This window comes from Manacus candei, unplaced genomic scaffold (genome assembly GCF_025592945.1).
Source record: "Manacus candei isolate 608988 ecotype Guabito, Panama unplaced genomic scaffold, ASM2559294v1 h1tg000050l, whole genome shotgun sequence".
Lineage (NCBI taxonomy): Eukaryota > Metazoa > Chordata > Aves > Passeriformes > Pipridae > Manacus > Manacus candei.
The window spans coordinates 12522527-12539486 of record NW_026138098.1 but is presented as its reverse complement, the minus strand read 5'-3'; the positions used below and the strand labels follow the sequence as shown (position 1 = coordinate 12539486).

General features: G+C 43.5%; 1 protein-coding gene across 1 annotated transcript; it reads left to right on the top strand.

Annotated features, from left to right (window-relative positions):
- Positions 1–1272: 1272 nt before the first annotated feature.
- Positions 1273–7811, top strand: GSTO1 (glutathione S-transferase omega 1). Its single transcript, XM_051799564.1, has 6 exons — positions 1273–1411; positions 1483–1591; positions 3253–3475; positions 4055–4156; positions 6193–6299; positions 7275–7811. The coding sequence occupies exons 1-6, from the start codon at positions 1378–1380 to the stop codon at positions 7426–7428; spliced, it is 729 nt and encodes a 242-aa protein (XP_051655524.1). The 5' UTR covers positions 1273–1377; the 3' UTR covers positions 7429–7811.
- Positions 7812–16960: the final 9149 nt, after the last annotated feature.

Genomic DNA, 16960 nt, shown 5'->3' with positions numbered 1-16960 from the left:
CCTTACCTTTTGTCTCCACAGCTGCTTTGTGTGCCCCACAGAACCAGGAGAGAATGAGGAAGTAGGTTTATTTTCTCTGGTGCCTCTGAGGGCCTGTTGTAGCATGTGGGTGTTGTAATGCTACTCTGGTTTCCCATGTGCCTGTGTCCAGGTTGTGAGTCAACAGACTGCTTGTGTATTTCTTAATTGCTATGAGAAATTTCAAATCAATTTTCTCTTTTTTTTCCCCAAAAATTTTGCTGAATCTTTCTTAAGGGTAGGTACTCAGAGGAACCAAAAGTCACTAACAGGCAAAACTTCCCCACTGTACAAGTACGGATCCACTGATGAGACTGGAGAATCCCCAGTCCCTCTATTAGCCTTGGGGGTTTGACAGGGATGTGTACATTGCCAGGAAGGCCAGGACTCTCTCTCCCTTTGGCAAGGGCTGCCCCAGCCCTCTGGTCCCTACAAATGTGCTGTTTCCTAATAACAAAGAGCTCTGACCTGAAGATTAGGTGGAAGTGTGTGGAGCCCCAGGAAGGGAATCACTTTACTTCTCTGGTTATATATCAACTTGGACACTGCGTGTAAAACACATTAAGAGGAAAGCTCCTCAACTTCCACTGTTGTACCCCAGGAAAAGATGGTGTAAGGAAGGCCCTGGTGTACTCATCTCAACCGAAAAGGGAGCAAAAAGGATGATGAGCACTCCAGTCTGCGCTTTGGTTCTTTTTTTGCTCTATGCACACACTGATGCTCCCAACAGGCCCCGTTTGCAGAACAAGCATGAATCCCTCTATGACTGCAAGGTAGTAACGAAGGTAAATCTAACTTTCGCTGTGCCCCCTTGTCCGTTGGGTTATCTACTGTCTCCTCTTGTGTTTTCACCATGAAGCAGAATAGCTGCAGGAAAGAGAAATCCTCCTTGTTACTGTGGGTTTTGCAGGGCAGAAGGTGATGGAGCACTGCCGTAGCAGGAGGAGGCAACGAGGAGAGCCTGGTGCCTGTCAGCTGCTGAGGGCACTGCTTATAAACAAACACCTGGCCTGCGGGGTGGAGTTCGGCCGTGGGTGTCCCACTTACACGGGGGCGCCAGCGGGGTGGTTGTGCTGAGGGTATAAGCACAGAGAGGGAGCACGGAGAGCAGCTGGACAGTGCCTGTCCCAGCTGGGTGGGGAGAGCGGTCAGATCAAGGAGAGACCACTGGGCAAGTGTGGGCTTGGCCGGACCCCCGGGGTGAGAGGGAAGGAGGGAGGCGGGCCCTGACCCCCGCCCCGCTGAAGGCGGTGGCTCCGGCCCGCCCCGGGGCCGCCCTCCGCGGGCGGGGCCGGCGGCGCTGGGGCGAGAGAGGCACGGTGGGAGGAGGCGGATCGCGACACATCGCTTGGTATCGAGATGGCGAACGATCGCTCCCGCAGCCTGGGCAAGGGTGAGCGGCGCGGTGCCGGGGCTGTGGGGGGCGCGGGGGGAGTGCCGGCGCTAACACCCCTCTCCCCGCAGGTAGCGCGGCGCCGGGGCCCGTGCCCGAGGGGCTGCTGCGGCTGTACGGCATGAGGTTCTGCCCCTTCGCGCAGAGGACGCGCCTGGTTCTCCGCGCCAAGGGCATCAGGTGAGCTCTGAGCGGCCCCTGCACCCCACGGGGAGGGGGCGGCCCAACCTTCTCTCCTAAATGGCTCTTGGTTAAAACAGTCCTGGAAGAACTGATTGAAAAGAGGTCTCTGTGAGTGGTTTTGCTCTAAAGCTTTTTTTGGGGAGTGGGGAGAGGGCTGTTCTGAAGCACATGTATTAAATTAACTATGTAAAGGCCCAAAGTAAACTACAGAATATGCTGAGTTGGAAGGGACCCACAAGGATGAAGTCCAACTCTTAGCCCTGCACAGGACATCCCTAAAAGCACACCCTGTGCCTGCAAGCATTGCCCAAATCCATAGGGAAATTGCCCAGATCTATAGGGAAAAACCCCAAGCTGATTTTTTTTTTTTTCTTCTCGCTGAGTAAACATCCCGAATGTTTACAGTAATAGCATTGGAGCTTATCCTGGGTAAATGTGATTAGAGACATAACATACGCTTTTGTTTGTTTTTGATGAGAGCAGCAGTGGAAGTTCTGGGAGCTACGAATATTCAGTATTTCTGTTGTGTTACTGCCCAGCAAAACACAATAGTTAGTGAGTGGCCTTTTTGAAAGAGGAAATACACTGTGTTCTATAACATGGTTGCATTCCTGTGCTGTAGTGAGTTAATGGAATTCAGTACTTGTGTTTGTTTCTTTTTCAAGATAGCCATATCATTTCAGTGTTCTTAAATGGGGTCCAATGTTTCCCTCAGTCTACAACTTAAAAGTAACAGGTTTTTACATCTTTTTCTGATTCCACCAAGTTGCAGGCCTGCCAGTGGTTTGTTAACCAACGTAGGTCTGGGAGTTCATGTAATGTAGGGAATGCTTACCATTCAGTACTCCTGACAGCAAGGTGAGAGTTGAGTTCGTTTTATTTTTAACATGGGTCTTTTTTTTGAAAGAGTAGATGCAGTAAAACTTCCAGGCCAGTATAATTGTGTCTTTATTTAGTGCTGGGAGGTTTGTTGTAGTGATTCTGGAAGTGATTTATGGCTAGATGTCGTAGTTGCCTTCTGGTAACCTTTCAGTGGTTTTGAAGGTTCAGCTGTGTTTAGCAGACCTTTGGGTTTACTGGGAATTTTGTGGGGTCACACATATAGCACAGCATTTAACCTATGGTTTGTTAATCTTTTTTTATCAGTATCTTTTTGCCTTTACCCTAAACACCTGTTCTAGGTTGGGAAGATAAGTAGGTAGGATGCTCTCCTGATTTGCTCTTTGGTGTAAGGACAGGTTAAAGTTCAACTGCATTTCTTAATTGAGGTGTAGCTTATTGGCAATAAAGTGTTACTTCTTTAGAATGCCCTTGAACCCACATGTGATAAGTGTGCTGAGTTATGACCTGTGTTTTTAGCATGACAATAAGGACTGCCTCTGTTGTGTGCTTGCAGACTGTGCGTGTCTTTTATTAGTTCAACAAACAACTCATTTTAAGTCAGTCCTGACTTTCTCCAGCAAATTATGGCAGTATTTCTGTATCAAAGGATTAGTCCTGCAAAAGTCTTCAGGGAAAATGGGGGGAGTGCAGGGGAATGAGGATTCAGCCTCTCAGTACTGAACTTTTGAGGTGTAATGGCTTGTGTTTCACCACTGTATGGAGTGGACTGTAGCAGAACTGAGCCTGTCTGGGTCTTGTTTGTTTACCTGTTTTAGCCATGAAGTAGTCAACATCAATCTGAAGAACAAACCTGACTGGTTCTTTGAGAAGAACCCCTCTGGGCTGGTCCCTGTTCTGGAGACCAGCAAGGGCCAACTGATCTGGGAGTCCCCAATCACTTGTGAATATTTGGATGAGGCATTTCCAGAGAAGAAGCTGATGCCTTCAGACCCATATGAGCGAGCCCGTCAGAAGATGATCTTGGAAGACTTCTCAAAGGTAGTGCCTGATCAGTGTAGGATTATGTTGACATGTAAAAGGAGGCTGGGTTTGGCTCTCTTTTTGGTTTGGAGGTGGTTGGCTGCAGTTAACCTCTCTGTACAAGCATATCCTTTGAGGAGTCTAGGAAGTGAAAGAAGTCAGCTTGGATATGAGACAGGAGAGGAAGCAACAAAAGATGCAAAGAGATGTGGACAAAGAACGGGGATAGAAGGGAGGATATATTTGCAATAGGCCTTTCTGGATAGACCTGATGGGAAGAGGGTTACAGGGAATCATGTTGAAAGAAAGAAAATGTGCAGATGGGAAATGTACCCTTCTTTTCACTATTCTCCTCTTATTACAATACTAAAATTCATTACTATTTGTATTAATTTTTCCTGTAAGCCTTTGCTTCTATACTTTTCTGAAGTATAGAAGTTTTTTATTAATGGACTTTATTTAGCTCTTTAAAGTCAAATCTTTAAAATTTAACTTGCATTTAATATCTTAACATCTAAGTTAACATTTTAAGTTCTGAGTGACTGACTTGTATTATTGTAATAGGAACATTACAAACTTCATACTTTCCTTTTATAGATAACACCCTTACTTTTCAAGCATGTTTTGGCAGTCAAAGATGGACAAGACACCACAGCACTGAAAGCAGAGATTGCTGAAAAGTTTGGCAAATTTGAAGAGGTAAGAGTTTTTCATGATAATGAGTAGGTTGTCAACCTTTGTGTGATTTTTTTTTCCTTTCATGCTGTGGCCTTTGGAGATAGGCCTCTTCTCATTTAGTTGGTAGCTACAACAAGGAACAATCTTTCAGTTTACTACTCCCAGCCTAGAATCCACAACCAGCACCATTAGAGTAAATGTCAAGTAGCTAAACTAAACTTTATCTCATGAGGAAGACTATGTGGACTTGTGGAGATTTTTGAATTCTAGTTGACTGCTGTTGCCTTGGCTGTCTTTGTTCTGCTTTAAATGTAAGGACACCTTGCAGGATGTGCTAAGAGCAAGGGCTGAGGAGCCAGAGCTTCTGAAGAGCATCTGTTCTGTAGCTCTGCTGAAATCAGTGCAGACATGCTGGTGATGATATAAAGTCTTTTTCATTTTACAGATTACCTTTGCTGGGGGGGGGGGGAAAGAAGCAGAATGTAACCTGTGCCTTGTAGAAATCCAGCCCTGGACCATGTTCTGCCACTCGAGGTGTAAGGCAACTTCAGCAGAGCTCCAGCAGGTGTCAGGTGGCTTTGGTGCTGTATTAATCACTTGACAGTCCATGTCATTAGTGGTTCTTGGCTAGTCTGAACAGCTGTTGGACTTGCCTTTGTCATGAACCCATTCCTTCTGCTTCTTTAGCAGCTACAACTAATGCCTGGCTGGATCAATTAAGAAGAGTTCATAGAGTCATAGAACATGCTGAGTCATTTTCAGGGTAGTCTTGTTTGTCTTATCAGCCTAAGCTTGGAGTAGTGCAGATGACAAATGAGTTCTTGAGGGAAGTCATGTGTGTTTCACTTTCCTTAATGTTTAATAGAGTTGTATTTCAGGGAAGATTAATCTTCCTTTTGATCAATGCAGTGAAATACTTGCTGTTCCTTCAGTGTCTCTATTTTACTATGCCCTGAAGGATTTTGCAGCAGCAGCTGACAGTCAGCTGAGGATGGGAGGCGGGAACAGAGCCGTGCAAAGTTCCCTCAGCCTATTGCAAGTGATATTCCAGAGGGGAAATGTTTCTAAACAGTTCTGTATTTCGATTTCTGCTGCCCAACAGAGGGGGCTGTGCTCCCATCTCTGCACCTGTGCAGTGGCTGGTTGTGCTTTGCTAGACACCTGGAAGCTCAAACAGCTCGATGCTTCCTGAAGGGCTGCTGTGACATTTCTACCAGATCATGGGGGTTAAGGCACAGGGAATAAATGCCATACAAGTATAGAATAGTGGTGAGTGTCCAAAAAGACAAAGATTTTTAAGGTCTCTTGAGTTCCACCTTTAAAATGCCTGAAAACAGAGGGACTAGTCTAATGAAAGAGGAGACCAAGCTCTGGAGGGTCCTTAAAGCATGTTAAACTTGGATGACCATGGCACTTAAAAATGCATTGGAACTGCCAATGTAACGGGAGAACTTGCTGGATTCTTTGTGACCCTGCTTTCTGTGCTGAGCTGTGAGGATCTCTTTCTGGTGTAACTTACACTTGCTTCCTGTTCCCTTTGCACCTGGAATGAAATGCACTTCAATATGTAATGTTAGAAATGTTTCCCTAACACCACTTGGCCTCAACTGCCATGGGAAAAGAGTCCCTTCTAAAATAGTACTCTTACTTACCTGGATGTTAAATTTAGCTGGATTTATTGCTCAAGAAATGCGTGTGTGTTATGTTTGATCAGTCTGTACCATTAATGACTTTTGAAAAGTAAGAAATCACAAACTGACAGATTCTGAGAGCTAAGTTCCTCTGTTTGTGCACATGCTGCAGATTGCTAGTGATTCATATTTTGTGACAGTTTTTGAATCTATGGAAAAGAGTTGGACTGACTATGAAATAGCAGCCGTAGTATTAAGCTTAACTGTACTCTGCCAATATTGCATGCACAAGAGAAATACAGTGTATCCTTTATTTGCTGTCTGATCCCTACAGTCTCCCTGCATCCCCCTATGAAGTGGGCTTTTTGATATTGTTCTGTTGTACTTTTTCTTCTGGGGACAACTGACATTTCTGGCCTTTCACAGATTCTGTCCAAACGCAACACTGTGTTTTTTGGTGGGAACTCCATCTCTATGCTTGACTACATGATCTGGCCGTGGTTTGAACGCCTGGAAGCATTCCAGCTGAAAGAGTGAGTACCTTGCCTAGCTTCTAGTGAGTTCTGAAGTGCCTCAGTATACATATTCTTTGCATACATGCAGCAATGAGACACTCATGGGGGCTGTTGAAGAGGGCTTGTATTATGTTGCAGTTAGGGGGAAACATCTTACAAAAAAAAAAGATGAGTTGTTCAAGGATCTTCTATAAATAGGCTTTCTTTCACCAGCTGTGCTTTCCTACCAAATAATTGTGACAGACCTGGAAGAAGTGGTTGAAATACAAGACTTTATCTCCATCCCTAGTATCATAGATGAAAATAGTCTTTATTTGAAGGGGATGGAGATATGGCAGCCTAAGTACAAATTTCTTTATCCAAAACCTCAGACTATGCACATGAGGTGGGTTTTTTTTGTTGTTGTTGGTTATAGTTTGTTTTTAATATCTGTGGGTTTGTGGATTTAATCTGTTAGTCAGATCCTCAATTTCTTCAATAGACTGTCTGTTTTGAGCTGCTGGGTTGCAGGGTTGTACAAACTGCACAGCTTTTCTTGGTATTCAAGAAGGCTCAGAGGTTCATGGGTTGTGGGGAGGAATTCAACCACTGCACACAGCATTTGCCTCAAGAGGCATTGTGAACAAAGCATTCCAGAGGGAGGCAGTGGAGCACAAGCCTCTGCCCTCAGCTCAGGGCAGATGATATACAAGAGCTGTGTGTTTTGCAGCAGGGATAACAGGAAGCAAAAACATGGTGATACCTTGCACAATAAGTGCTCTATTGTGTTTTTGCTGGGCTTTGCAGAGCCCACAAGCTCCATAAGAACTCTTGCATATTCCAGATGCTAGTTTGTCTTCTATGGCCTGATATTTATTCCTGTCACCTGCTCTAAGCTGAATATTGTACTGGGAGGGAGAAAGTAGTAAAATGGAATTGTTGAAGCTGTTTTCTTTCCTTTATGCCCTCCAAGTTTTCCATTTGTGTAACTCAGTCTCTTCCCTTTTCCTGTAGCACTTTGAATCACGCACCAAAGCTCCAACGCTGGATGGAAGCCATGAAGGAGGACCCTGCTGTCAAGGCTACAATGACTGACACACAGACATTCAAGAACTACCTCCAGCTGTATTTGGTGAACAGCCCTGAGGCATGTGATTATGGGCTCTGAGGTGCCAGTAGGCATGAGCTTGCTGAAGTGTCAGTGCTGTTTTTCAGTGTGGGGACTTAGTGTAATTTGATGTGGGCTCTTCTGTGGTTGCATTTCATGACTGGGAATAAATCTGTGCTGAAAAACTGAGAAACCTGCTGTGAACTCCACTTCTTCCTGTCATGAGGAGGATGTGCTGGCTTGAAGCAGGAAATGGAAAGTCATTGCCAGCCATATATATTGCATAAGGGAAGATGTTGTTACTCAGAGATGATGGTCTGTAATCTCTGGCCTCTTTGTAGGCATTGCTGGTGGGCAGTCCCCGAACTGATGCTGTTAACGTGATTTAAAAATTGTAATACTGGTGTCCTGAAAATGAATAAAAAGCAAACAATGTCTTTAAAGAGTTTTTCCTTCCACTTTCTGGGCAGCTGTTGGTCACTGGTCATGCAGAGAGAGAGGAGCAGTGCACTGTAAAGGCTAAAACAGATAGTGTGGCTTGTGAAGTTGTTACCTAGTACAAACTGTCTCTTTAGACAGAGCTACTGCCAAACCACTGACCTTGCAGCCCTGTTCACTTATCCCTGCTGAAGTCATGTTCACAGGGACCATCTAATAAAATTCCAGTTTGGGGTAGATATGCTAAGGGAGAGTGTATGGTTGTAATCCTTCTCTGTCCTTCTGAAGTTGGGTAGTGTTTATTCTAGGTTCTAATCTAAGGGCTGGAGTAGGGAGTAAAGCCAACAGAAACCATATCCTGAGCAGAAGGACATTTATTTTTTTGTTCTGCTCCAGAACTCAAAGCATTGCTGTATTTGCCAAGGTGTAGATGAAATCAGAGAACAGAAGTAGAAGGAGTTCAGTCAGAGCATTATGTACTGGTGGAGTCTTGCTGCTTGATGAAGAAATGAATACATTCTGTTCCATCAGGTAAATTGCAGGATCAGAGCTTTTCAGTTGAACATCTTTTGAAGGTATCCTCTGTACTAACATAGCTGTGTGGGGACAAGATTGTTTGAATCAGAAGTAATCACAGGAAAAACTTCTGTTCCTTTTTTTGCCTTTTATCCTTTTTTTCCTGTCCACATAGGGGATTAAAAGATCTATTACGCCTTCTGATGTTGCTCAGTTGTGTATGTCCGTCAGACTACTAGCAACCCAAACTAGCCAAAATTCCAGAGAATAAGCATGCAGATAAATATAAGGCAAAGCAGCGTGTCCAGGGGCAGGGCTGTGGTTCCTGTGGTGCTGAGATACCCAAGACTGCTCCTATCTGTCTCCCATTGCAGTGAGGTAAGGTAGCATAACAGAAGGTAGTGGTTCATGGATTTCATGGTAATTGAGGCACTGGGAGTCTTGGAGCTTTTCTGGAGAAAAGGTGGAGTAATCTTTTTTTTTTCCATTAACATGTTCTAGCCCAGCACACTAAGGAGGTGCATGCTTGTGTAACTTCAAGTAGGAAAGCAGATATGAAAGGCAGATTTGATGAGGTAAAAGAATCAGTAGGAGCTTGGTTTGTCAGCCTGCAGCTGTTGGAGGGGCTTGTTTATGCTCTTATTAGCTTTAATTCAAACTATGTGACTTTTTCTCTCCTGTTTATCTTTGTGACTTTTAAGCACATCTGGCACTACTTAGAGAAATAATTATCACTCTGCTATTCCTTCCAGAATGCCAATGTCTTCTAAAAAGTTTCCCAGTTGGAATGTGATGGTATTACGTGTTCTGTGGATTGTCATTAGAGAACCCAGAGGAAGCATAAAGCTGTGAAGTGTGTTGTCAGGATGTGGATCTGGGCCTTTTCATTAGATGAAAGCAGGGTCTGAGCTTTATAAAACCACTGTCTCTGAAGTAGTGGTGGTGGGATCTCAGTGGCAAACTTCCAAGGATTAACTGCAGAACATTTTGGTTTTATTAGCTGCTCTGTTTTGTGTAGGGCTTAAGAGCTGTTAGTATTGTGCTAGAAATATGTAACAGTTTGCTCCAGTGTGTAATTGGACTAGCGGGAGATGTGACATTAGGGAGATCCAATAATAGGTTAAGAGCAGAGACTGGCATCCAAAACCTGAACTGACTAGGGCCAGACCATGGTAACCCGGAGACTGTGTTGTCCAAACAGAAAGATGTGCTCTTCCCATCTTTATTTAGTGGCTAAAGGGTACCATTATAAATGTGCTACCTCAGCAAAAAAAGTTAAAATGAAATATTCTGCCTTATAATTTGCTATTAAATATCTGTGTTCTAAACCCTCAGGCAGACAGCTGGGGTCTTGAACTCATTACAGCACAGCAAGAAATGCAGGCCTCAGGCAAAGTGTTTTTAATGTGGTAATGAATATGCAACAGTTTGGCCCAGTTTTCAAAGGAAAACACAAGTTATGTGGAATGGACTGGCTCTCTCCTTTCAGTGGATGGGTGTAAAGGAGACACTGTATTAATTTGAAGAGGCCAAGAAAAGAAAACACAAATCTTCAGTTTTGGTCAACAGAAGAGAAAGATGGAAGTCAATAAGGGAAGGGTCAAGCAGATGAACAGCTCTGCCCTTTGCTCAGACCTCTCCTTAAAATCTGTGGATCAGATTATACAGCAAGTACAGTCTTTACTCACCATCTACTCCATATTTTGCCCTTAAAAATTGTTACTGGTGCTACTGCTTTTGAAAAGAGTTTTGGTTTTGTTTGGTTGGGGGTTTTTGTTTGTTTGGTTTTGTCGGGTTTTTGTTTATTTGTTTTTTGTTCCCTCTTATTGAGTCACCAAATATAACTGCTCTCAGCACAGGTTAAAGGAGATAAATTCACTGTGAAGCAAAAAGGACAGAGTTTGTCTTGTAAAAATAGTGAGTTTAGTACCATGATGGATAATAGATACTTCAGATTAGCAAAGCATTGAGCCTTGTTCTGTTCTGCATTTATAACATCTCTGTATCTTTACTGATGTCCCTGAGATGGTTTTTGGTGCCGTAATGGAAGACATGGTCCAACCTTTCTTTTTTCATTATAATTTTAGGAGCCCTTATATTGAAGCTGAGAGCAAGATAGAAGGCAACCAAGATGAAGGGAGGGAGGAATGGGGATCCCAGGCTCTCAAATCTGGGAAGTTTTGCAGTTTAGGGTAAACTGAGTGGGGACTTGGGTGAATAGGACTGTGGCAATTTCCTCTTGCTTGGGGAAATTGTTGAGAAGCTTCTGTCCAGGGAGGTGTTAGAAACCTCTGTGGTTCTTGTACTTAAAGTGGTAGTAAGTGGAGATGGTGGTAGGAAACAAATGTCACATACTAGGGACACCTGAAGCACTTGTGTGAATTCTATACAGATGCCTGTAGATTTGTTGCTTTTTCTAATCAATTAAAAAAGAAGAGAAAAGGAAATCTCAGCTTCTTGCTGTGCCTCATTTAACAGCTGTCTGTCCAGCTCACCAGAGGTGCCTGGCTGTGTGTGAGCACATGCGTTGGGCATGTGGTGTTGGCACAGTGTTAGATGTCCTGGGCCTGCTCTCCCAAGTTTTCCTCTGTCATGGCATCTGTAATGTTTCCCCTGCATTAGCATGTTTGGAGAACTGTCTGTTTCTTATCCTCTTTTCTTTACTAGTAGCTCAATTATTTCAGCACTCTGTTCCTTGGACATGGATTTCATGTGGGAATGGCTGATGCAAATCCAGTCTCTTTACAGTTGTGAGGTCAAGTGCAATTTTTACTAAATCATCCTCGATTTCTATAAGATGGAAACAGTCTTTTCTACTGCTGGTCCAAAGCCAACAGGGACGGCAGCTTCTGCTTTATCTGAGTAAATTAGTGATGCCATGTGATGTTGTTAGATACTAAACCACTTTGACTTACTAAAACATGAGTTTTAAAACTTGTCAGTGAGATGCAGCTGTGTTTGGGGTGGTGTGTGACATCTGTTCAGCAGTCTGCAATAGCACTGTATCTGAGTCCAGGAGGGAGAGAGAATGCAGCTGGTATTAAGGGACAGATGTACTGAGCCTGTTTTGTGCCTCTCACAGCATCTTGTGATGCACAGGAGGCATATTGTGAGAATTACAGCACGTGCTGCAGGTTTGCATCTTAGAAACGCCACTCTTGGCAAAGATGATGGAAAAAGCCATCTCTCCAGGGGAAAGGGAGCCAAGAATAGGGGCACTGAACAGCCACAAGCTGGGTAGGGAGCAGACAGTGTTTCCTGTAAGCTGCAAACCATTTGCATGAGTCACCTATGTGGCTGCACAGCAAATGCACAGGAAGGCTGAGGAAAATGGAGGAGAAAAGCTGTCAGCTTCAGACTGCCTGAAGAATCAGTGAGGACCAACAGCAATGTTATGGCTTAATGCTGTCCTTCCCACAGGTCTCTGCAGCATTCCCATTACCTCAAAAGGTGCTTTTGTGCCTTTCCTCCTGTCACTCAAACCATCCTCAGAAGGGAGCTCTCAACAATAAGTGCTCTGGGCCACTTCACAGGTTGGAGTTTGGCTGTTTTTTCCCCCTCTACGTTCATCACACAGCTCTTTTCTGTGCCTGTTTAGGCTTGGAAGCAGAGCTTGTCCCCTCTTCCTTCTAATAATAAAGCCATGGTGATTAATTAGCTGTTCTTTGTGGGAAGACAGCTCTGATGTAACCTGTGTATTCAAACCCACAGATTTGGTGCCTCTCAATTCCTCTCAATTTGCTTTATGCATCTTGGCTGTTCTCTGCTGGTGTATCTCTGCTCTGTATCTCTTTCCAAGCCCTAAAGCTTTGCCAGGTGTGGCTTTGGCAGGACAGTCAGTGTGGGACCATTGGTAGAAAGCTGCATGTTGGACAAGCCTTGCTTTTTCCTCTAGTTTTGCATACAGGAGCTTCATAGCACTGACATGATGTGATACCCCTGAAGGTGAACTGAACTGGCAGGAATATCCTGCTCACAGGCAGAACACCTCTGTTCTGTGGGAACGCCCGTGTGACAGAGGCCAGGCAGGGCTCTGTGCTTACAGGCACAAGAACCGCCCAGGGCTGCCCTGCTCTGCCCTGCCTGGTGTAGGCTGGCAGGGATGAGACCTGGAACATGCTAGCAAGCAAAATACCACCTCCCTGACGATCTGGGAAATCCCTGTGTGCTGTTTGATTCCCAGCAGAGGGCTAGAGAGCAAGATGGAAGGTCAGGAGCCATAGAATGAATTTCTGCCTTGGTGCACCTGGGGAGGTGAAGTGACTGATAAGTCAGCCTGTGAATAGTGTGATTACTGTTCCCAGTTCTGCCTAGCTCTGCCCCTTGGGCCTGTATTGCACTGTGTGGGATCCTGAATGATAGATTGTCTGCAAAAAGATGCCTAATTGGATTTCCAATGGCATTATAAGTGTCATCTTGGCACCTTACACACGATTAAGTTTTGTTGAGTTGAGACTATTAGTGGCTGTGAGTCCAGTCGTGGATTTGAAGAGAGTTTCACATTTAAAATAGACTCCTTTTCCTGCAGAGCACTTAAGACACTTTTAAGAACTTCAGTGGGGTTTTATTTTTGAGCACCATTTTTAAAACAGTGCCACAGTCAGACATTTTACAAGTGCTCAAATGCCTGAACAGTGAGGGATGTATTTAAATGTTTTACCTCAGCACCCTCTGCACTTTCCCTTCAGAGCAGACCAATAAGATACCCACCTCCAAAGCAGAAATTGCTAATCCTTTCTTTTTTCCTCCTCTAACACTGAGCTCTGGTTTTAGCTAGACAGATTTATACTCAGTGCCTTTATTGAAAGGCAGCACCTTTGCAAACAGTGACTGAGAAGCTTTGCTTGGCAGGAGATGGAGGGATAAACTCTCCCTCCCCTCGCTCCATATATGTGAACACACTGACTGCATAGGAAACTGGCTAAAAATAACCTAGTTTATGTTTCCATAAGGAATTTATCATTTTAGAAAAAGATAGGACTGCCTGGAATTTTACCTGGAAGGGATAAACAGCTCATGTGTTTGGTTGGACACACTGAGCCAATACCTTGACAAGTCTTTTTCCCAAACAAATACAATCCAGTTAAATACAAGGCACATATTTCATCCTGTGCCAGTGACACTTGGGGACAGACCTGAGCTACCTTTCAGTCCTGCAAACAACAAACCACAATGCAGACTTGATCAGAGAGGATGGAACATGCTCAAGACGTGGGCAAATCCTGAGCAGTACCCCGTTCTGAGACCAGTGTAACCAGTTTGGTTGCTAGTGGTACCTGACCAAATTAATGTTATCATGCTTGTGAGTCACCATATCATCTGAGCTTCGTTTTGCTTTTTTATAGCACAGATATTTCTGCCTACTTGAAATAAAGGAGATTTTGTCTTTGTTTGCAGCTATGAGTGGTAAAAAGTCACTGGATAAATTTTGAAGCTACAAATTATTTTCCTGGCTTTACTGTCCTGCCTGCCTCCTGGATGACTTAACACTTGACAAGTGCTAATTTTTATCAACATAAACATCCTGATTTGCATAGTAGCAAAATAACATTGTGCAGTTAGGAAAAAGCAATGCATTCCTGTGTGGAGAAACCCCACAATTTTTCAAAGTCTGAAGCTCTTTAGTATTAGCCACACATCAGAATTATGTATCTGACTACCATAAAGGATGTGTGATACAGGGGTATTTCATGCCAAATCTGTGAGAACTACCCAATATGACAATTACAGGGCCAGGCAGCACATGAAAGGAGATCTTTTTCTTGTGCTTGTGGAAAAGACTGCTTATTGCATTTGGAAGTGTTACCTGTCCAGTGAAATTTGTTACTGTGCTGGGAAACCAGGGAGGCAGACTGGATCTGCATCACCAGCTTTTCATCACCTTTTGGTACCACACAGGGGTAACTTGTTTTCAGCCTTAAATGTCACGGGGAAACTTGTGTAGAGTGAGGAGGACCAGGCTGTAGCAAGTTCAGCAGCTCATCACTGGAGAGATGTGCTACAGACATCTGTGTTAGTAGTTTCATCTACATGCTGATGTGACTCAGCTTGGCCTTACTGGCAGGACAGGCTACCTTAGAGAGGAAGCAACCCCGGCCTGAAGGAACTAATCTGAGAGAAGTGTGTACCTCTCAGGGAGTTTGGAGAGGGTTGTAATGATGGATGTCATCAAACTCATGATTTGGGAATTTTGGGACACTGAAAGAATGCTGAACTGTGTTTAAAAAAGCTTCATTAAAATGAAAAGTTTCACAGTTGACACTATACCTGCCATTTTTGTATTATTTGATCTATTTCCAAATTTGCAGCATTTAATATGCTGTTTTGAAGTTTTCAAATGAAGTGGCAGTCAATGCCCAATGTCAACTTCACAAGGACAGTCTGGAGATAGAACACGGAATAATAGACAGTTACTGTGATTTCTGAGTTTATGGCTTGGATACACAGATGCAGACCAAGGAATTATATAAGTGTTACAAGGAAACTTTATATGAAGCTTTTAATGATCAAAGAGGAGTTTTACTGGAAAATAAGGGAGAAGGAGGTAAATGTTACTTGTATTCTTGACCCTAAATAAATATTGTAAATGACAGAGACCTCTCCCTGTAGTTATTGAGTCAGCTCCTGCCATCTAAAACATTTAAACAACATATGGGTTTGGAAAGCAAAAATGGCCAGGTCTTTAAGGTCTGATCATCTACTGAACTAGGGCAACAGAAATATTCACTCTGCTGTGCGTTATTTGTTGTAACCTTGCACTTGCCCTCCTACACAGGCCTGGCAACATCAGAAACCAAGAGCTACTAGATGTTTTCTGCATGTGGCAGACTTGATTTGCTTTGTGTAACATCTTTGTGGTCAGCTATTGATTCTCAATGTGCTGAAAAAATGCCAAATCCACCATCACAAACATCACATCATCTCTCTTCTCAGGGGTCTTTTTTAAGTGGTAATAAAAACTGAGATTAGAGATGCCTCTAGCTGGAATAGCAAGTGCTGTTTTCCTAAAGCTAAGTGAAAATCAGCCTTTTTTTTCTGAAATTTCTCCTTGCAGTTTTGATTTTAGATGAAATGGAATGTTGAAGGAGACAGGCAGACACCTAGAATGGGTCATAGAGCAATTAGCTATGCAGCAGCTGGAGGGAACGGCTGGTACACACAGTTTCCAGGCCCATAACACAGAGTGATCAGTGCAAAAACCCTATACTGTGCTGGTGGTGTACAATCATTAATAAAAGGCAGCTCTTTTTTTTTTGTTTGTTTTGTTTTGTTTGTTTGTTTGTTTGTTTTTTATGAGAAACAGTTGCAAGTGAAAGGTGATCACATATTGAAGAGACCGAGAGGACAAGAATGAGAGGTTTGCTCTCAGTTGAAGTTCATGTGCTCATTAGCCAAGCTTGGGATGATCTGTCCCTTTGCTCAAGGAGTGAAGGACATCCCAGGACAGTGACTTTACACACCAACCAAGCATGTCTGAGTGTGTGATGCACGCATTTAAGGTTTGAGCTGCAGGGTGGTTGTTACCTCAGGAGCTTTTGTCCATCTCTAAGAATATTGTCTACAGGTGCAGGAAGCACATTTCCACATTTCTGGACTGTAGTATAGACATAATTGTATGACAAAGCTCTAGGCTGCTAGACTTCTGATGAAAGCCAACACATTGCAAAGAGGGCTTTTAAAAAAGCCTGAAAAGAAGGAAAACACAAGAAGCCTAGAGTAAAACTGTTTCACTCCTAGGAGGCCTAAAAACAATCTCTAGTGGCTGGCTCTCTCTGCTCTGCCTACTCTATGACAGATAATACTGTAATAATTGTCATGGCATGGACCAAAAATCTGCTAGTTGTCCTTCTGAAAATGGATTTTATAGTGATGTTACCTCTTCTGTTAGCAACAAGGAAGCAGTAAATGAGACAAAGAAAAAAAAATGCTGTAGGAAATGGACAGCTTAGTGGAGAAAATGTTGCTGAGCTTGTCAGACAGCTTTGAAGCATGGTAGGTTTATTTTTGTTTTGTCTTTTTCAATAACAAAGTTGCACTAAAACAACCAAGACTGCTTATGATCCTGTACTACAGAATTCCCTTTACCTCAGTGTGTGTGGTTGACCCTGGGAAATTTTAACTCCTGTCTAGGTAGATTTGTGCTGCAGTTTTTAAGCCAGCTGCTTCTCAGTGCTGATTCAGCCTCAGTGGTCACTGGCAGGCAGAGTTATTAAAGGTATGCAGAGCATTCTGTGGGGCTGGAAGGCATGTCGCCAAGGAAATAGTGGTGTTTTTATTATATGAATTAATAACTAGCTTTGGGTTTGCTTCCAGAGCCAGAGCACAATGGAATATTAACAAGGATGTGCCGTTCCTTTAAGCAGGCAAAGGTTTTAAGCAGGAGATTAAATGGTGGTGGGTGGTTGCTGCAACTTGGCTCTGGATACCCATAAAACAAAAAGATAAAGAGGATTCCTCTAGCTAAACTGGAAACTCAGGAGATTTCTGGTTCAGCCAAAAAGGGCAACATCTACCAGTGTTATTTAGAACTTGCCATGAAAGGGTATTTTTGTGCAGATGTATTCAGAATAATTATTTTGAATTCTTGTGGATTCATATTCTCAAGAAGACTGACAACCCTGGCATTATTTTGGAATAG

Coding starts and splice junctions, on each gene's coding strand:
- GSTO1 (XM_051799564.1), top strand. CDS start 1,378: ATGGCGAACGATCGCTCCCGCAGCCTGGGCAAGG. Junction 1,592..3,252: donor CTCCGCGCCAAGGGCATCAG/GTGAGCTCTGAG, acceptor TACCTGTTTTAG/CCATGAAGTAGTCAACATCA. Junction 6,300..7,274: donor GAAGCATTCCAGCTGAAAGA/GTGAGTACCTTG, acceptor CTTTTCCTGTAG/CACTTTGAATCACGCACCAA.